Raw genomic sequence first — 21,754 nt, 5'->3', positions numbered from 1 at the left:
GTATTTAATTGGTTTCCACGCATGCACATCAATTATTTATAATTTTTTAATATTAGTATATAATACTCATTGGTTTGTTTAAAATGAATGTCATGTAAGATATTTATGTATATATATTAAGAAATGCAATTAGTAAAAGAAAGAGAATTGCTACTTCACTAATAAAAAGGTATACTTTAGAAATAGTGAGTGTAGTATTAATTGAAAGATACATTTGGGAAAAAAAAATTGTATTGCAAATTGAAAATGACACTATTTTTTAAATAATTCTTTTATTAAAGGGATACTCATTTTAAAATGCAAAGAGGAAACACTTAATCATTTTAATCAAGTATCTCACTCAATTATTTGAAATTTGACACTAGTTTAAAATGCTGCATTGCTTGAAAATTGGCACTAGTTTGGTTTCGAACCAGAGTAGAACTAGTTTGTTTTCTATGATCCACGTGTCTTCTTCTACTAGTGTGCTTTCGAAACGTGGTAGTGGTTTGATATTTGACAGTCAAAAGTTCTGAAAAGTCTTTGAAAAAATAAAGTGCAGTACTTTTTAGCTTGTCCTACTACTGTTGTTCTGCTATTGATGGAACAATTGTCTGGAATGAAAAGGCTATTGTATTTAGAAAAATGATACTCTCTCCGTCCGATTTTAGATGACTTAGTTAACTCCGATACACGTACCAATACATATATTTTATCTTTGATATCTTCAGTTCTCTACTAAAAATTATGAAAACTTAATATTTTAAAAATGATCATCGAGACAAATCTAACAACATCTTACATGATATTACTTCTCTTTGTGAATTAGTAGAAAAATATGGTCAAAGTATGTTAAATCAATAATGCATTTTGTCAAATAGATCATCTATTGAGGGATGGAGAGAGTATTTATTAAAAAGAAAATTATTTTTCGAATACTTGAACATTTTATTGCATTTTAGTGTTGGAATTCACAATTTTTTGAAAAGGTCAGATTATGTCCTTTGCACAATGATAGCTTGCGTAAAGTTTCTTCCGTAAATTATCTTGACAAGATCTTTTCTTTAATAATTTTTTCTATAATTATTAAAATATATATTTTAATGTTTGTATAAAAAATTAAAAAGTAAATTAGAAGAAGATGAACAACATGGATGAACTTGATGAACACCATGAAAGCCTGGATATTTGATGAGATAAAACCGCAAGTGCACGGTCTTACCGAAGTAGTATAAAAAGATGAGTATCTTTCCGACAGGGAGTTATGAATTCAATTATCTTTTAACAATGATTAGAATTAAAATATAGAAAGTAGAAAGTTGTATTTTTTGTATTTTTGTATGTTTAAAAGAAAATAATAATAAAAGATAAGAGCCTTGGAATTATTGGTTCATCCTAATGACAAGTCCTTCACAAACCAAACTATTAAACTTATAACCTTATGTTAGACCTAATTTCTCAAGACAGTTTCTCTTTTGTTCCTCTAGCAACCAAGCCTATTTCGCTGACTTGATTACTATTAGATTTTGGTTCCTCTAACAACCAAGCCTATTTCACTGACTTGATCATTATTAGTTCCCTTGAAGATCAAAACTATATGTCTCAAAGATTGTAAAGACTATTTCGCTGCCTTTACAATCTTTGTCTAAATTCACTTGTTCGAATATCAAAGCTCCACTTTCGTTTTATGAATTGATATTTGAGATGATGGATAAACAATTATCAAACCCTCCACTTTCGTTTCCACAGTTTGATAATGGTTGATCCATGTTAAAGCGGTGAATTTAGATAAGGAATTAGGGTTACATAAGATTAAGGCTTAGAGCTTGGTTTGATTAGGATTATGTCATTTAGACTTATCCAACAATCCCAATACAAAGAGAAGTCTACTCACTAACGTTCATTGTAGACATAGAGAAGAAGAGAGAAAACATAAAAGTAAATAACAAGAAAGTAAAGGTGAACTTTTATTAGAAAGACAATTGTCACATATTGCATTCCGAGAAAAGATGAATATTTGTGATGGATGGCAACTCTATTTATAGCATACATTTGACTTAAAATCTAAGCAATTACATTCGGGCTAAAAATAGAGTAGCTTAAAATCTAAGCAATTACATTCGGGCTAAAAATAGAGTAGCTTAAAATCTAAGCAAAAGCAGCAAAAGACACTCTGGAGGGTGGCACGGCCGTGCCAATGCTAGCACAGGCCGTGCCAAGCTTCTGACTTTAGGGGAGACATGTTTTGTCTTCCAATCTTTGTATTTTCGTACCGAATCAGCTCCAAGTCCCTTTCTTTTGCTCCAAGACTCAATCCATCCAATATTCATTCCTGAAATATAATAAAATGCAATTTGTAGTAAACTATCTTAAAAATGAAATAATATTAATATAAAATAAACTAAAATCTAATTAAAACTAAACTAAATAATATCTAGAAATAGGTAATAAATGACTCATCAATATTACGAATCCAGAAAAAACAACGAAAAAAAATAAGATTCAACAAAAAATAATAATCGATTAAGCAACAACATTAAGATGGAGAAACTAAATGGATTGGACAACAACATGGAGTTGTGACAAATTGTCTCAAATAAAAACAAGAACAACAACACGATACATTAAATCTCATTCTTAAATGATTAATACAAACTCAAACGAAATTATGATAACACTAATACCATATTGGTTACTTCATTATAACTACAAAAAGAGTTAATGAAATTAACAGAGCAATAACTTTCTTCAGTTTCGTCACCCACTCAAAGTGAGAAAAACACAAGAAGGGGGGCTTGAATTGTGTTAGCTTTTTCTTTTCTTTCTCCTATCTGAAACAAGCAGGTCAGAAGCAGATAGAGTTCTACTTCTGAAGAGATGTTCAGAACTAAATGCAGCGGATAAAACAGAGAGAAAGAGAGAAGAAAGACACTGACAATTTATACATGTTCCTTCCACAAACCGGAAGTCAGTCATGTCCCCCTTGCACTTCCAAGGGGAGTTCACTATGTAATATCTGATTACAAATGCTCACTACTAAACTTAGTATGAGACTTCAAATTGCTCAAGCACAACTGCAAGAGACTTCCTATGCTCCTGAACACAATCAAGAGACTTCTATTGCTCAAGCACAACTGCAAGAGACTTCTGAATTCAAACAAAATTACAATGAAAAATGTTTGAGGTTGAACACTTGATATACAACCAGTGGTGTTCACAATACAAATCAGATACAGACTCTAAAGACTCTAGAATTCCTAAGATATAAGCTTTGTTAAGAAATTCTAAGTGACCTTTGAAGTGAAGAGCAATTTCAACAGAGTTTTGGCTTAGCTGATGCGTAGTATTGTTCTTAAGTAACTCTGAGTCTTCACTCCTTTATATAGAGGTGTGAAAGAGACGTTGAAATGTCTTCTCATTCAAAATAGAGTCGTTTGAAGCTTTTGATCTATCACCAATGATCTTTTGCCTGATATGGTTATTGTCCTATGAAGGATCAATTTCAAATGTGTTCCCAATGTGAATAGACATTGTTGTAGGCAAAGCTGTTATCCTTGTCTTGTAGCAGAGACAAAAACAGAGTAGTGGAAGTAGTGGTTGTACACTTCGTACAAACATACTATGTCAACGCTCTTTGAAGAATAAGCATCCAATGCATTTCAAAATAGCCGTTGCCATACTTTTCCAGTCTTCTGCAATTTCTAGGCGAGTTAGAGTCCTTGAAACAGCTTTTGAAGCTTTAAGATCCATCTCCTGATGAACTGCAGCTTCTGGTGATATACAGCTTCTGATGAACTTGCTTCTGATGACGTCATCACTTCAGAAGCACTTTGTCTTCAGGAGCACTTCAAACTTCAGGAGCAGTTTTCTTCAGACGCTTGAAGCTTCTCTTTTTGTTGATATACTTTCTCTTTATTTGTTCTTTCAGAATCAAATTTAAGTTGAACAAATATTAGCGTTTCCAATTGACAATTTTTAATATTTTGTTATCTTCAAAACTCTTAAGGGTTATTATTGCTAAACAAATTTTGTTCCAACACCCACAATTGCACTACCAAATATAACACTTTGATTATGATGGTTTACGCCAGAAAAAATAACTAACGGTGTATTGTACCTAATTTTTTTATAGGTTGCATCAAAGGCCAAAACATCACCAAACACCGAGTAGTCCATACGACTAATTCCATCACACCAAAACAAGTATCAAAGGGTTCCATCCTGATTGACAGTGTGCCTCCAGTACATCATATCATCCCTAGCACACATTGCCTTCAAGAATTCAATTGCACAATCAACATCAGAACTATTGCTTCATGTCCCCTTCAATTGCTCATTGTACATGTCTCTCCTTGTATAGCCCACATTTTCAAAACCACCAGCCTGTGTAGCAAAATAACCATAAATCTGTGACGTTGGAATGCCAGATTTCCTCATTGTATTCATTTGATATGTACCAACGCCCGCTATCGAAATCAATATGTACTTGAATTTTTGCTTCGCAATCACACCGACTAGTAGGTTTATGCTCTCTTTTCCGAACATCAGGATTTCTATTCCTCTCGCAAAGAAAGGTTTGTTGCACAATTTCACCTTTTACATTCCTAACAACCCGGCTCTTTCTACCGGCAAATCCATGTGAACAACCATACCAGTTATAAAACATGAATGCAACTTCACGACTCGGAAAATGGTAACTCATTATTTCTTCCGAACATGTCTCCTTAAAATTAATTTTCTCTATGTCAGCAGCACATTCTATACCATTTTCAGAATCAAAGTTGCATCCATACCCTTCATTGTTAGTTTCTGCTTCAGTGTTACCTTCGTTTTCATCGGATGAACAATCATCGCTCTCCGACTGATTATTACCTCCCAAACCCTATACATCATTTATACAAAAAATAATCACTTATTAATTATACAAACTCATTCCAACTTATCCCAAAATTAACATACAAAATTCAACATACCTCAGAACAATCCTCATTGACTTGGGATACATTTTTTGCATTAAATATATTGAGAATTTCTTGTATATCCATGTTCCAATGGGTAACACCTACATTTGTATACATCAATATACCATCAGTAACAGTAATTCATTCATGTTTAACCCAATTTTAATAACGGCATAAGATATGCCAAAGAAAAAGATTAGACATACGACTATATAGACACCAAAGTAATATAGACACCAAAGTACTTAGCCTAGTTTCGAGAGCCTCGTGTCAAATTGGTCAAAACTACCAATAAAAACACAGATGAAGAACTAACAAATCAAACTCATAAACATCATAAAATCAATTTTATATGTAGTCACTACTTGTTTCGAAAAATAAATTAATCACTACTTTCTTTTCTGTCTGAACTAAAAAAAAAAACCCAATATGCCAGAATCGGAACCAGAAAGCCAAAAGAAAAAAATTAATCACAACTTAATATCAAGTACATCTAAACAGATCTCATCCTACTAAGCAGAGATTTTGAAGAAATCCAGAATTTGTAAAGGTGCGAAGAAAAAAAGATAAATGGGGAGGAGATACAAACCTTTCAGTTTACGGCGTCGTTTGTAAATTGGCGATTTTGAAGTAATCTACAAAATTTGTTAAGATCCGAAGAACAGAAAATAAATTTGTCAAGCATATACATCCACAAAAGAAATAAACACAGTTGCTAACTTAAAAAAAAAAAAAAAAAAAAAAAAAAAAGACAAAAAAAGGGTATAAGGGTTAATTGAATGTCCAAGTAAATGTGGGTGCATAACAGGAACAGAAAGCAAATGGGAGGTGTAGAAGCAATGTATTAAAATAAGCTAATTGATTTTATTATTTTTTTAGTAATGACCTGCTATAACTGCCGCCTGTCCACTACAAGTGAACTTTCCCATGGTTGGAAAGTATTCCTCCTACCCACCCAAAATGCCACCGATTATATATGTTACTTTTCAAAAAAATTATATCCTTTGAAGAGTGGAATGGTTGTGTTGAGGTGCCATTTAGGGTGGGTAAGAGGAAGACTTTCCCACCATGACAAAGTTCCATTTTCTACCATTGATATATTATTATTTTAAATGAATGGTTCAGATCCACTCAATGTTATTACCTGCAACCTGTTGCTTACTTTTTGGAACAGTAGCTTTATTATAGTCTGGCAGCACTATATCCATTTTTGCACTGTCTTCCACCTTGCATGCTTCAACCTCTGCATTGACGCACCACCGCTAACACCAATGCCTTTAATTTTCTCTTCATTGTGATTGTTTGGAACAAGTAACACTCACAAACAACAACGGTTTTTGTTTATTTAATTGTCGAGATCATGGAGCACAAGACACAACGTACTAATGCTTTCTATCATTTTGATAATACTCATTGTTATGCAAAGAGTTGGGTTAATCTTGAGCTATGAGAAAAATTATGAAATGGGTCATACTCATCATTCACGATATGGAGGATAGAAATCTTCTTTTTTTTGATAGATGAAGAGTAACAAAGGCAGAGTCTGAATCCTTTTTTGTTGCAGTAAAGTAAGGGGGTAAAATAGCAAACACATAATTGAATAAAATAAGTAAAGGAAATATTTATTTTTTAAATTGTATCAGGTTGAAACAGGCAGCTGTCTTTAATAGGCCCACTTTCCCATGGTGGAAAAAAACTTCATTTTCCTATACTAAATGCCACCTTGTGTTGAAGATGTTGATAATGCAGCTTTTAGGGTGAGCTTTAGCATGGGAAAGCTACTTTTTTCCCACCATGAGAAAGTTAGTTTTTGACCATTAGATCAAACCAAAAACACATCCTTATCATACTCCCTCATCACTAGATTTTATAATTTTATTATTTTAAAAATAAAAAATATATTTCGAAATTAAAATAATAGAAGCATTTTTAGTAATGTATTCCTTTGAGCTGATGCAGATAATTGTGAGGACTTATGCACCTTTGATTTATATAAAAAAAATATATATAAAAAAAAAAAAACTAAAAACTATGTCTAATGTAATTTGTAATAATACATTGTTGTCATAAACACCACTGATATAGGTGAGTCATTTGTTCCCTTCAGATTAGTATGATGGACAACGCTTTCTTTATTTTCACAGAACCAAGTATGTATATAGTTTCTAGCTAGTTACTATGTAATACAAGATTTATTCAACATCCCAGAAAGTCAGAAAAATGGGAAAACATTGCTAAATTACATAGATAATGATGTACAACATTCTGATCAGACATAATCTCAAGCATAATCATCCAACTTTAGTATACACCCCAAAGGCTTAGACTAGATTATTTCCAGCTCCAAAATTTTAACTTTGTTAAACAGCAACCTGATTTTCCAATCTTATTTGGAGACACCAATAAATATCCAAAACTCCAAATGAAATACTCTTGATAACAAAAAGGTTTTAGTTAGACCCTCCTTAAAAAATCCAATGTGTAGCTCCTGAGTTTTCGACCAAAATGAGAAACGGTCATCATGCAAGTTTTAGTTTGATCCTCCTCGAATCCAACGAGGACTTCCCGTCCTTCCAACACTAGAATAATAATCACCCACATTAGCTACGAATAGTGGGTCCCGATCTTCTAATTTATACTCATTACTACCACCAACAGTCACATTGTCTGCTTCTGTCTTCTCCAACTCTTTTGTCAAATCATCCATTGTTTTTTTCAAACTAGCCTTGCTCATTTGGCCTGCTTCTTCAGTAGAGAGACCAACCATTGTGATTTTTGGAAGAAAGGTATTTTGTTTCAAATCTTCTTTATTTACACCTTTTCTTGATAACCCTGCTTTTTCATGTGAATGTTTTGTGCTTGCTTCAGTGATGTCATCCAAATTATATTCAGAAGAGTCTGTACAACCAGTTTCTTTAGGGCAGCTGCTTGATTCTGTAATTCTCAGAAAAGATGCTTCACTTCTGCATGATAACAAAAAGTGTTGCAAAGAGAAAACAGAACATTGAATCAGATAGTGTCCTTGTAATAATTAGTGAAAAAAAAATAGAAACAAAAACATTCCTGTTAATCAAATTAGCTTGAGAAACTGCCTCATGTATTCGTTTCCTGTTTTTCCTAGTAATTACAAAAGTATCATCTTTATTTGTGCATGTGTTTGAAGATTTCTACAGAAAAAAAGTGAAATTAATAAATAGATGTTTTCATCGTTTTCTTCACAAATCTCTGAAAATAGAAAATGAAAACACTAATTTCTCAACCAAACAGCCTAAAATTTCCATTTTCACTCTCTCCAATCTTGTTCGTTCTGCATCTGTATATTTCTAAGAAATGCTTCTTTCAAATATAAAAAGAGTAGCTCTTTGTGGTTAGCACAACAAGTCTGTTTAGACGAGGTGCTCAACATCCCAAAAGAGTTAGTCAAAATTTGAATCAAATTACACTTTTCATAAGAGCAATTATAAATTATATTCAAGTCATTGAAAGAGAATAGAAGCATATGCAGAAAACCGTATCATGATGTGCTGCAAACAACATAATGTATATATTATTAATTAAACAATGAATGCACAAGACCTAACTTCTCTAATTCACAAATATAGAATGAACCTGAACCTAATCAATCTTTTGGACAATGAACCATAGTATTAAACAAGGTTAAAATTACTTATTTGACTTACATAAAGCACATTAGACTAAGCTGTAGCTAGAGTAGGAATAATTAGAGAACCCAAAATCTAACCAACATAGCACGCCAGCGTTAAACCATACGAAGGAACCAGTGTATAAAAGTCAATACAAGACAGGGATTTTAAACAAAAGACGAGCAAAGGGAAAGGGATTTGATTTAATTAGAGGAGGGGAGGGTGGGAGAAATATCTTCTTGCATCAAGCATCGGACAAGTTCCTTCACAGAGCTTTTCTTGGATTCAACAATTCATTAAAATCATGCGAAGACCTTCAACAAATGAGTACAAAGGGTCATCAACCTTTTGAGGAACAATGAAAATCATGGGCTCACTCAGAAAGACAGGAACTGGATTTTCTGAATTTAATCTATCTACTTTTTGGAGGGATATTGGACAAGATCAACTGACACTAGATGTCAAAATTTAATACTTACACGAAATCAATGTTGATAAACGGCAGTCTATGCAGAATGCCGTAGCGGACTTTTTGACAACCGCCATAGGCAACTTGTGAAGGGATGGCTGCCATGGCAGTGCCATAGGCCACAATGGTATGTTTACATAGTGGATTTTAGGCCCTCCACCATCGACAACACTGATAGTAATTAATAACTTTTTGTAACATATTCTAGAATGTGAAATTAATTATTCCAAACTTTTGAACTGATAGTTCTTATAATGTAGATCAAGTTTATAAAATTTTACACGAATCAAAAACTAATAGAGACTTATTATGCTTCCTTATTTTAACGACAAATAAGTTATTGAAAATATAAGTAAATGATCATTATTAAATAACATCTGTACAAATGCCCAGATAACCTTATTATTAGGTTGAAATATACCCCTTGTACTCAGCTTCTATTGCCCAGATAACCTTATTATTGGGTTTAAATATGTTTTTGGTCCCTATAAATATACCAACTTTTCGTTTAAGTCCCTCTAAAATTTTCCTTCAACTTGTAGTCCGTATAAAATTTTCAATCACTGGTCCCGATTTTTAAGTTAATTTTTGTATTTTTTAATGAAATTGTGCAGAAATGTGTAGAATATTGTAAAAAAAAAAAATCACAATTTTTTTTTTTAACAAAACACAAATTAAATATGAATTTTTAACCTTAAAAAATATAAAAATTCATATTAAATTCATGTTTTCTTAAAAAAATTAAATTTTTTTTTGGGAGAGATTCTTATAATATTATGAATTTTTCTGCAACATTTTATTCAAAAATATGAATTCTACATATGAGTTTACTTTAAAAGAGGGACCAAAAGTGAAAATGGCATATTTTTGAGGGACTAAAAGATGAAGAAATATTTTAGAGGGACTAAAACGAAAAGTTGACATATTTATAGGGACCAAAAACATATTTAACCCTAGAAAAATGGCCAAATAATCTGAAATACTTCATTGAGAACATAGTTCTGAATTCCAAAATAAAGCTATGAAGTATGGATACTTCAAATTTTAAGTAATACCCGTACAAGAACTCGTTTGATGCTCATGGATATTACCGATATACCAACTAAATACCATCAATTTTTTAAAATTTAAAATTTGGGTAATCCATATGGGTACACACTACACATTTCCTCCCTCAAGAATCGGGCTTTCCAACCAAGATCATTCAACTTCAAGAACATGAAGATTTGGTGGGCAGTTTGTCTTTGCACCCTTGTTTGCGGAGAAGCAATTCGACAATACAAACGACAGTGTCATAGATAAATCGATTTGTTGGTGGATAGATAACCAATAACTATTGAAAACAAGGGCCTCAAACTTTAGAGTCACTGGGAGCATTTGAATCACCATTGATGATAGAACCCTGAGTTCCAATTCGTGTAGAAGTTCTGGGAATACAAGCGGTTACAGTTAGGATATTCACTGGAATCTAGGAAGAATTTCAGTTATTAAAGAGAAGGAATCCTAGAGGGCTAGTCATTAAGAAGACAATTTCAGTTAAAAAAGAGACGGAAGCCTAGAGGGTGAATCGTTAAGGAAGTTTGTTAAGAGTTGTTTAGGAGATAAGTCTCTGGTCTAGGAGCCTAGCTCTGGTAGGAGTTCTCTTCCCTCTGGTTTATCCTTTCAATTTTCTGTTTTCATCATTGTAAGAGCTTTGAGCTCACCATTTTCCAGTTAAATAATACAGTGCTACCTTTGAATTTCTGGGTTTTATCAATTGACAACTACAATCCTTCAAGTTAGATAGCAAAGGCTGGAAACGCACAAGAATGACGTGCAACTGTCAACACAGGACATGACAGGAGCATATGACCAAATCAGGACAATGGAAAAAATAGAAAGATCTGACAGCATATCTGCCAGATGGAAAGACAACCGAATGGACTATTACATGCCAACAACAATGATGTGGGGAACACAGATAAGGGCTCATGAAAGCACCTTTGGGGTGGAATCTTAGACGGACGACTGAGCAAAAGAACGTGGGTATAGTAACGGAGTCACCTACCAGAAAGGTCGCCGAGTGTAACTGTATAGAAATGCCAATACCTGAGAACGCATATGGCTGGGGACAAAAAACACTCATGAGCACACCAAGTAGCCACAGTTTGGGTTGCCACTTTAAACTCTAGATACTGTTAGACAGATAGAAAAGAGAAGCATAACCAAAAAATCATTGACATGTGTCGATGCACGCACGATAAGAACAACAAAATATATTGATCTCAAAGAGAATATAAAGGTCTTAGTTTCCCTAATTAATGCTGGACCTAACTAATCCCACTACAAGGAACTTTGATGCTGTAGTAAGCTAAAGAAGTTAAATATGAAATACAAGTAATCAAGATTAGTATAACAATTATTTATTCTTGGGAACCAATTGCCACTATTTGTTCTTTTATACAGATATAATAAACATGACTAGGAAACCTCTTGACAAAGAATAGCACGAGTGAAAATTCCACAAATTGTAAACAGAAAAAATACCTTCTTTCAAATGAGTCAACCATATATGGAAATTTCGGTTGTATGCCTGTCGCTTTCCGCAACCACCTATTACCTAAGAGTACTTTGTCAACAGTATAATGAAACTGGAGTTCTGCAGCTTTAGAAATAACACTGAGTGGTATACTCGGATGGCCCATTTCATCAAGCACCTCTTGAACCTGTCAGGAAAAATGAAGAAACTAAACAGTTATTCGAGAGAAATAAATATGGGTATTAATAATAATATGTATACCTCGAGAATTAATCCCTATGAAAAAATGCAACGCTTCTTTTTTATCTTCAAGAACAAGTTATAGTAGGCATCCCATGCTATGCTTTTTCAATTTTTATCAAGATCGAGATCCGAAACGTAAGATCGCATGATCTCACAATCTTCAATCCTCTGTATGAGTTGGATCACATGTGATTCGCAAATTGGTAAGATCATCGCAAGAAAGATCGTAAAGATTGTCTGATGATCCCAAAACTGTGCATTTCCGAGTCGGGGATCCCCTAAAATTCCCAAAAATAACACCCATCTCCCTCGACTTGAGTCTCTTGACCCTCTCTACTCATCTTTTTGGTTTCACACATCTTACCCTATCTCTCGAGTTTCGATCCTCTCTGCTCATCTCATGTCTTCACATAAACCCTCTCTTTTATGAGCAGTCATTGTTTGATCCACATTCAAAATCACTGGAAATGGCTTCTGCAGAAGGTGATAGTGGAGATGGACCGCAGGGGCAGGTGATAGTGAGGCTGCTGAATGTTATGGTGATGGTTATCATTTTAGTTAAATATGGATCCTATGTTATGTATCTGAGTAACTATGATTTGTTTTGGATGTCATGGTTATGATACTTCACTTTTAATTTTGATTTAATGTTCTTTACAGGTTTTTTACACATTTTGTATGCACTAAAAGAAAACTTAATATTTCTATTTAAAATAAGTGGAAAAATTAAAAAATACTTGTTATAGTTGAAAACACGATCTCTTTTTTTATAGGAAAAGTACTTATAAAAATTCTATACCTATTTACTCTTTGATATTAATGATAATACAAATATTGGGTTTGGCTGTTTGCATATATAAAGAAAGAAAACCAAAGCTTTCTGTGAATAAAATCCTTAAAATAAAATAATAAAAAAAAAGTAACACTTTTTTGTAAATAAAATCATAAATGTGGAAAAAATTAAAAGCCAATAAAAGGAGGACACGGAAAGAGAAACTGGCCAAAGGGGAAAGCGCGTTAAATAAAACAATGTAGAGTGATGGATTTTCAATAGATTTATTTACAACTCGGATTCGCACCCAGCCATAAACAGACCCACCTTTTCACACACTTGGTCATAAACAGACGCAGCTTTTCGTGTTTTTTTCTCACTCGGAGAATACGACATCGATGCTCTTTTAATGTTGTCTCTGTATCTCCGCATTTTTTCCCGTTCATTTTTTAATCTTGTCTTTTCGGCACTGATCATTAAGGGTTAATAAGGTATGAGTAAGATAACATCGACAACTACGAAAGATGTTCCTGCCGTCAATTATCCATCTCTCAGTGATGGCTACTATGAAGTCGAAGCTATTCGCAATAAGAGGGTCCGCAAGGTTAAGTTTCTCATTTTCTTCTTTTTTCAATCATGGGATTTTCTTTTTATTTTTTTTTATCTTTTATATCTTAAGAGTACAATAATAATTTTTCTGTCCAATTTTTTCTTTTGCCTGATGGAATTTTTTTTTTTTTTTTTGTGCCAATTTTACAGGGTAAGGTGGAGTATTTGGTCAAATGGTGAGTACCCCTTTTGTTTTTGTTCTTCTTGTATACCTTGATTGTGATAAAATTGAAGGAGAAAGGACCAAATGTGATCTTTTTAATAATATTTTATTTCTGTTTTTTTATCACTGAAGGTTCTTATGGGATGAGACAGCAAACACTTGGGAGCCTCCAGAAAGTTTAGCTTGCAATGCTGATATTATTGAAGCTTATGAGAAAAGGTAATCCCTTGTTCTTCTGTACAATGTTTGCATTTTTCTTTAGATTATGTAATCATGAGTGAGTATGAAAGACGTATTGCAATTTACGTTTTTGTATGTGTTGTGTTTGCTATGAATATGAATGAGTTGGTATACGCATAGTCGACCAGTGTTGTTGTCAGAAACTGGATAGACTTAATGACTGGACTTTATAACTTGTTTTCTTACAAATATTTGTTTATTCATTGTTTTGAAGCTTGAGCTCAGCAAAGCATCGTAAGCGCAAATACAAGCGTGGTGTTGGCAGCAGCCTTGGAAGAGCCAAACACGCTACTGATGATAGCTCAGTGAATGCTTCAGAAGAGGATACTTTGTAGGGTGATAGCGGAGCTGGATGTAGTGGGGTAGGGGCTGGTAGTAGTGAGGCTGCTGAATGTTACGGTCATAGTTATTAGTTAGACTTGGGTCTTACATGACTAATTACAACTTATCTTGGATGTGATGGTTTTATCGTTTACTCAATATGTTTTGGTTCTGAATTCTGAAAGTTCTGATTTAAGTTCTTGATTTAATAATGTTATTAGTTATTAGTTATTTTTCTTGGGGGTATATTTAGTGAGAAATGTTATTTCATGTGTGTGATAGAAGTCATTTTAAGCTATTAGGTCAAAACAAATGGCCGAGTTTAGGATTCTAAAATCAAAATATCACGTGCCTTTTCTTGTTTGTTGTTCATCTCAAAAATTTCCTAAACCTGAACATGACTTTTCTGCCATTGTCACTAAAAGTTTTTCACGTACAGTTACACTAATTTCCAACATGCAGCTACGAAGCCAGAGTCCCGTTCCTTTCGATTCATGAAATATTAATAATTCTTTATAGATCTTATGAAATAGATCCTGATTTGTGAAATACAAATTGTTAATTAATTTAGGCAATATTGGTTTTGCTGGATCTAGATTTCTACAAGTCTTTCCCTGGTTTTTGTTGGTTTTGATTCACCTCCAGCGAGGATCACTTTAATCCAGAAATGATGGCAACTCTGATTTCGATCCAGTAACCTTCATGTTTATATGGGTTTCGAATAACACATTGCTACGATACTGGTTTAATCTAGCAGTGTTTATTTTTATTCAGCAATGTCAATGGTGGCGGTGGCAGGTCATACAATCCATGGTGGTGAGTGGGACTGTGTTTGTTACCAATGAAAAAGTGGTCTGGAAACTTTTATTGATTTGAGGGGTAAAGTCGTGTGACTGTTAAACAGAAGCTTTCAGGTTCATCTTGGGTTTTAAAGGCGAAGAGCAAGAAGAGTTCCTCCCACTCTGACATAAAAAAGCTTTTCTCACTAGATATTCCTCCTTTTTTCATATTCTCTACACACACACGCAACGTATATATGTTGTTGAAATTTGGGGACTAACTCATCCTTACAAAACCGGCTTGTAAGGTGAGGAGTGCCTCATCTTTATAAACTCTTCTCAAGAGTGTTATCTATCCGATGTGGGACTAATTCCACCCCCTCAAAGCCAACACAATGAAGGTGTTGGAGGCTGCAATGAAGGCTAACCAAAGGTCGCAATTAAGGCGACTAGGGGCTGATCGCAATTAAGGCGGAATTTTCAACATATGTATTAGTAGAATTTTTTATTTTGGAAGGATCTTATGGTCCTTGTTACATTCCTATATTTTATGATGTTGCAACCCCCCATCCCAGGTATGATCTTGATCTTGATAACATTATTTTCAATAACAAACATCATCATCACTTACTTGAACTTCAAACAAATACTAAATTAATCAATCGGTATGAAAGGTTCAGCTTGAAAACTGTATTCTATTCTATATCAGATTCTTATTCACTGCATTGAAATTTTTTGTCCTCAGCCTTGTACTTAATTAAACAAAATAAAATGTTCATTAAACTAGTCATACCTCTGGAGGCTCCCCTAAACTATCTCCAATTTCCTCAACCACTTCTGCTGCCAGGTTGTCATCAACTACATCTCGCCGCCGCTGAATGTGCCGAGTTTGGATTAATGTATGGAAATGTTGATCAACAGCTTCTTCAAGAATGTTATCAAGCATGTTTTTATCAAAAAAGTAGGGAGTATACCTATTCGAAACAAACAATAACGTGGGCATATCAGTTGTAGCTTTGGTAGAAAATATTACATTTCTCATTGCTCTAAAGGGTCGGCTATATCAGTGAAATATGTCCTAAATGCATAAGTAACACTATTTTAGGATATAATATTTAATTTTTTCTTTTCACTGCATATCACCATGATAACAAGTCATTCTTTGGAACTACGTTTTATTTCCATTTTTTTATTATCGGTTTATTAAGATTAGTCTAAATAATAGTGTTTGAGCTTGTCCTTTCAAATTATGAGATATAATAAGATGGAATCACCATTTTGATAAACAAAATTGTAGGATCAGGCAATTTATTCATTTAAATTTACGAAATGGAAAGTTGGTCCCTCAAATTGAAGCTTGTCAACCAATTTAATCCTTTTGTCATCTAAAAGGGACGGAATTGCTGAATTGAGACGTTATTTAGGGCGTGCTCAAGTGGAGCATAATTTCATAATTGATTGAACCAATTAACAAAAGAAATAAATTGACTGATAATCTTCAATCTCATGGACTATTTTGCTATATTGAAAATTTGAGGGAACAAGTTTTCCGACCTTGAAGCTCTCTGACAATGACATGAATTCACACAAAATAAGGAAGATGAGCAACATGTACCATTTAATACCATCTGTAGTTGCTATTGCAATATCCAAGTTGTGAGCACTAAACACAGGCACCCCATCAACCTTTTTCCCAAAACCACTGTGTGGGATTGTCTTCAGAAGTTTATTAGCTGCCTTGACCTGAAGGAAAAATATTTGTCATACTTAAAGATCATATTCAAATAAAATTAAAATATGTGCAACAATGAAAGAAAAATTATACCTGCTTCTCGTTGGGAACAAATTGGAACAGGTGAGGCTTTTCCTGCATGGTACGTAGCAAGCAACATCATAAATCAAACAAAAGATATTGAAGCAATAAAAGAATATTAACATATTGAATTTCATAATTTGGACAAACATCTACATGCAATATGCATCACTATGTTTTTCTAAGCAACCAAATCAATAATGGATCTTATGTAAGTGACTAAATGAAGCCAGCACAACTACAGCCCAAATAGCAATTGAAAAAGTCAACAATACCTTGAAATGTTCATAAGCTAAATCAAGACGGCAGGCACCCACCACGCCACTTGGAATATTCAGTTTTTTTACATATGAAACTAAGACAATTAAAATTCAAAAAGGTTAGTACTTGGTGTTAATTGCAAATCAAAGATCAACACTAATCAAAATATGCGATCAAAGGAGAGTAATTCAAGGAAAAGAGGAATGCAAGCATATAATGTTAACAGCACAAATGTGTAATGCAATGCAAGGATCAGATTCAGTCACAGTAGGTCAGAAACGTGTAATTCAAGGATGAGGTTCGGTCACAGTCAGTCACTAATTTGCATTGTGCAGCTACATTCTTTTAGCTTCAGTTTCCTCAATTCACTCATGAAATTTCATTTTCTATTTTAAAAAAATTAATAAAATATTAAAGTCGAACCCCCTCCCATCCATCACCCAAACAAATAAGAAAAGACGAGTGATTAACAACTAATCATCAGCTTGTTAAAATGTTCCATTTCACAAAATAAAAGTCTGTTTCTTAACTTCAAAGAAGCTAATTAGCATAGCATTTGTCTAGCAGCTAAATATATTAGAGTTAAGCTATAGTAAACAGGAAATAAGCTAGCCTAGGTTGCAAATTATATAACATCGCAACCATAGATTGATCAAGTTAAAGGAAAAACTATGAAAAATATGATAAGACATAAATCATTCAGTAATGTTACAAGCAGATGAAGGGACTGTAAAAAGAGGGAGTATCGATGAGCTAACCTGCATCTCCTAGATCAATAAAAAAACGAAATACAGGGCCATTCCTCTCACTCTTGGTGATTGCTGCAAACATTTTTTTCAGCCACTCTGGGGTTCTGCAGAAAACAGATAAAAGGGGAAACAAATTATGCTTTCAGAAAATGATGGACAATAACAGCTTAATCATTACTTCATTGAGGTTTTAAACAAACACTGGCCACAATTTCAATCCCTAAACTCCTTTCAATGGTCATAAATCCATTATCAATGTTGCACAACTCCCAAGCATTTGGATTTCCTAAGCAAGATGTCATGTGTTTGTTACATCGGTATGAGAAATGAGATTACCCTTACTCTTAACATCTGTATTGGATGCCTAGAATGCTAAAAGAAACAAAAGACTAGCTCGCATTTGCATATGAATGCAGGACTATTCAATTGTCCTCAAAACAGACACGAGAACTCTAAAAACACCGGGTATCACACCTCCATAACAGACACCTTCCTATATTCTGTCATTAAGCGACCCGGGAATTTTTTTTCGTTTCAGTACCGGTTTGGATAAACTTCTCAAGAAACACTTATAGTAAAAAATATTAAAAGAATCTTGCAATAACTGTCAGCTTTAAATAACAACTTCTCACATGAGTTGAAATCATCTACCTCTTTTTTTCAAACTCGCTCATTTAACCTCTTGGTAAATACCTATAAACTTATAACAACTTTTCTGCATTGTTTGTCAATCACTGATCACGGAAAATAGCAATTTGTTCAAATTTCTCTGTATTATAGCCATAATACGACAACACTTCGTACTAAATCGTGTATCACAAAACAATAGTGTTTTTTTTTTTCAAATTCCGCTACTCCAAGGTGCTATAGCAATAACCGCTATTCAACAACACTTCTTTCCTTTGAGTAAAAACCATATATTTATTATAATTGAGAAGCTACAATGAACTAAAAGCTAATCCAAAATTGTTGTCCAAATAGCATTACCCAATCCAAAGTGGATTCCTTCCACAAACAAATTTTCACATGACTAAGCAATAAACTAATTGAGCTCATCATCGTATTCACCAATTAAAAACAAAAGTGACAGCAACAAAAAAGTTACAACCAATCTTAATTTAAGGGAAAACAACCATTTTGGTCTTGAATGTGTGAGGCGCTGTCACAATACTCCCTAAATTTATTGAAGTGGCAAACACATACCCAGTACCTTCTTCTATTAGTAATTTATGGACTAAATTGACCAACGAAAAACAGATTCGGTAACTAAATTGATTACCTAAAAAATATTTGAGGACCAAAATGATTAATAAAAGACCACTTGTAGATGTTTTTGCAATTTCGATACATTCAGGGACCAAAATGGTGGTTTTCCCTCTGATTTAATTTGGAGTAAACCACCAAATTAGTCCATGATTTTATAAGGTGCTCTCAAATAGGTACCTGAGATTATGGATATTTTAAAAAAGTTCAATGACTCTATTAAATTGTCAAGTTCGTCCTTATATTTAACCACTTACTATCAATCAGGTCCCCATATTTTAACAATTTACTGTCAATTTGGTTCATAATATGTCTAACCACTTACTGTCAATTTAGTCCCTAACAGTAAAATTTGACAGAGTGATGGACTTTTTAAAATAATCATAATATCAGAGACGTGTTTGAGATTGTCCTACAAAGTCAGGAACAAATTTGGTGGTTTTGACACTCAGTATTTTGAAATTAATTTAATATTCAAGACCAATGCGACAGCGAGTTACGCTTACACAGACCTTTTATGACATATTTGCTGAAGATAACAACAGCTTAACAATAAAACACAATCTTCAATATCTATTTCAAACCTATGGTATTGTCAATTTAACCACTCATCGTCAATATAGTTCCTAACTTTACCATCAAATTTGGTCCCTAACTATTAGAAAGACAAGCTAATATGAGTGAAATTTGACAGAGTCAGACCTTTGAGAAAAATATTATGATCCCAAAGACCTATTTGCGCGCGCCTCCAAATTTGGTGGTTTACTCTAATTAAATTTGACAACAATAACAACAGCGTACGAATTACGAATGAAACACAATCTTCGGAGCACTAATATACTAATATGAGTAAATTCAACAGAGTCAGAGACCTTTACGTAAAATATTTATAATCTCAGGGACCTATTTGCCTGCGTCTACAAATTCAATTGTTTGCTCTAATTAAATTTGACAACAATAACAACAGCGTACGAATTACCAATAAAACACAATCTTTCAAGCACTAATATACTAATACAAGTAAAATTTGACAGAGTCAGAGACCTTTGCGTAAAATATTTATAATCTCAGGGAGCTATTTGCCCGCGCATAGGAATTCAATACTTTGCTCAAATTATTAAATTTGACAACAATAACAACAGCTTACGAATAAAACACAATCTTCAAAGCACTGATATACTAATACGAGTAAAATTCGACAGAGTCCGAGACCTTTTCAAAATATTCATAATCTCATAGATAACATCAGCTTACAAATAAAACACAATCTTCGAAACACTAATACAAATATTCGAAGAACTAATATAAATAAAACACAATCTTCGAAGCATTAATATACTAATACGAGTAAAATTCGATAGAGCAGAGACTTTTTCGTAAATTGGTAATATTCACAATCTCATAGATAACATCAGCTTACAAATAAAACACAATTTCGAATAACTAATACAAATAAAACACAATTTTCTAAGCATTAATATACTAATATAAGTAAAATTTGAACAACAGCTTAGAAAATAAAACACAATCTTCAATTTTGAATTTCAAAGCTAAATTGAAAAAACACGAAAAATTGCGAAAATTTGAAAGAACCTTTTAGTGATGAAAGGAATATCAAAGTGAGTAGAAACAGCCATAAGACCAGTTCCAGAGAGGTCACACATACTGAAAACCTGACCAACAAAAGCCGGACCACCACTGCCACCGGTGATGTTTTTTCCATTGAGCCGCGATACTCGGACCGATTTGGGGGAAGAGCGAGTTGACTCGGTGGTGGAGGAGAGAGTTACGGTGGAGAGAGGTGGTGGGAGGAAGAGAGGGAGCGAAATTGCGGAAGGTAGTTGAGGTGTAGATGAAGGTAGAGGGGGAGGAGGATGAGGATTGAAGAGAGAGATGAAATTTGAAGCGGTGGAGTGTAGAAAGGTGGAGAGGTGGTTGTGGTGGTTACGGCGGCGGTGTGGTGAAGACGGTTGAGCCATGCACCGGATTTGAGTTTTTGGGTAAGGGATTTTGTTGATTGAGTGTTTGGTTACTGTGTTGTTTTGAACTGTTCGAAAATAATTTATTTTAGGCTTAATTACTCTTTTGGTCCCTTAATTTATTTTTTAGTTTCGTTTTGGTCCCTTAACTATTAAAAGTTTCGTTTTGGTCTCTTAATTTATTTTTTGGTTTTGTTTTGGTCTCTTAACTATTAAAAGTTTCGTTTTGGTCCCTTAACTTATTTTTTGGTTTCGTTTTGGTCACTTAACTTATTTTTTGATTTCGTTTTGGTCCTTAACTCTAATACATTCATCCTAACATAAAGGACCAAAGTGGTTGACGGAGGAAGAGTTAAGGGACCAAAATGAAACCAAAAAATAAGTTAAGGGACCAAAACGAAACTTTTAATAGTTAAGGGACCAAAACGAAACCAAAAAGTAAGTTAAGGGACCAAAACGAAACTTTTAATAGTTAAGGGACCAAAATGAAACCAAAAAATAAGTTAAGGGACCAAAAAAGTAATTAAGCCTTTATTTTATTTTAAGTGATTATTCAATTACAAATTAATTGACACTATCCTGATATTTATTTTTCTTTTTCGAATATCTCGGTGGCCGAAGCTGACACACTTTATATGTGGAGAAGTGAAGTGTTTGACATTTGAACACAATCTCTTGCATATATTATACAATTTTTATATCAATTGAGTTAAGTTCACGATGAGGACACATTTGAGTTTTGCATGACTATTTCTACTTTATTATCTTGATTGGGAAAGGATGCATCGGTGTTGCATTTCAATCTTCCTTCCCTTCGTTTTACTCATTTAATAGGTCCTGATAAGTTACCTTGACTATAAAATGAATTGTGAGCTTGACGGGCTGCTACTCATTCATGTAAGAATGATGTTGCATGTTCTAAAACATGATTATATACATCAACTATTTCATTTTGAACTTTATTATTCCTCTGTTTTTCCTTCAAAAAAAA

The 21,754-nt window shown here is 33.6% G+C and overlaps 2 protein-coding genes across 2 annotated transcripts; both read right to left on the bottom strand.

The window, feature by feature from the left end:
• Positions 1-3,944: 3,944 nt before the first annotated feature.
• Positions 3,945-5,041, bottom strand: LOC120580911 (uncharacterized). Its single transcript, XM_039835156.1, has 2 exons — positions 4,953-5,041; positions 3,945-4,861 (listed from the first exon to the last, which is right to left on the bottom strand). The coding sequence occupies exons 1-2, from the start codon at positions 5,022-5,024 to the stop codon at positions 4,349-4,351; spliced, it is 585 nt and encodes a 194-aa protein (XP_039691090.1). The 5' UTR covers positions 5,025-5,041; the 3' UTR covers positions 3,945-4,348.
• Positions 5,042-7,048: 2,007 nt separating this feature from the next.
• LOC25496505 (uncharacterized) lies at positions 7,049-20,839 on the bottom strand. The gene is made up of 8 exons (XM_013596882.3): positions 20,378-20,839; positions 17,531-17,625; positions 16,787-16,866; positions 16,524-16,565; positions 16,314-16,441; positions 15,492-15,672; positions 11,580-11,758; positions 7,049-7,903 (listed from the first exon to the last, which is right to left on the bottom strand). Exons 1-8 carry the CDS (start codon positions 20,761-20,763, stop codon positions 7,471-7,473), a joined length of 1,524 nt encoding a protein of 507 aa, XP_013452336.1. The 5' UTR covers positions 20,764-20,839; the 3' UTR covers positions 7,049-7,470.
• Between the last annotated feature and the right edge of the window lie 915 nt (positions 20,840-21,754).

This window comes from Medicago truncatula, chromosome 6, assembly GCF_003473485.1.
Source record: "Medicago truncatula cultivar Jemalong A17 chromosome 6, MtrunA17r5.0-ANR, whole genome shotgun sequence".
Taxonomy (NCBI): Eukaryota; Viridiplantae; Streptophyta; class Magnoliopsida; order Fabales; family Fabaceae; genus Medicago; species Medicago truncatula.
The sequence above is the reverse complement of the archived record's forward strand: the minus strand, read 5'-3'. Positions and strand labels throughout refer to the sequence as shown.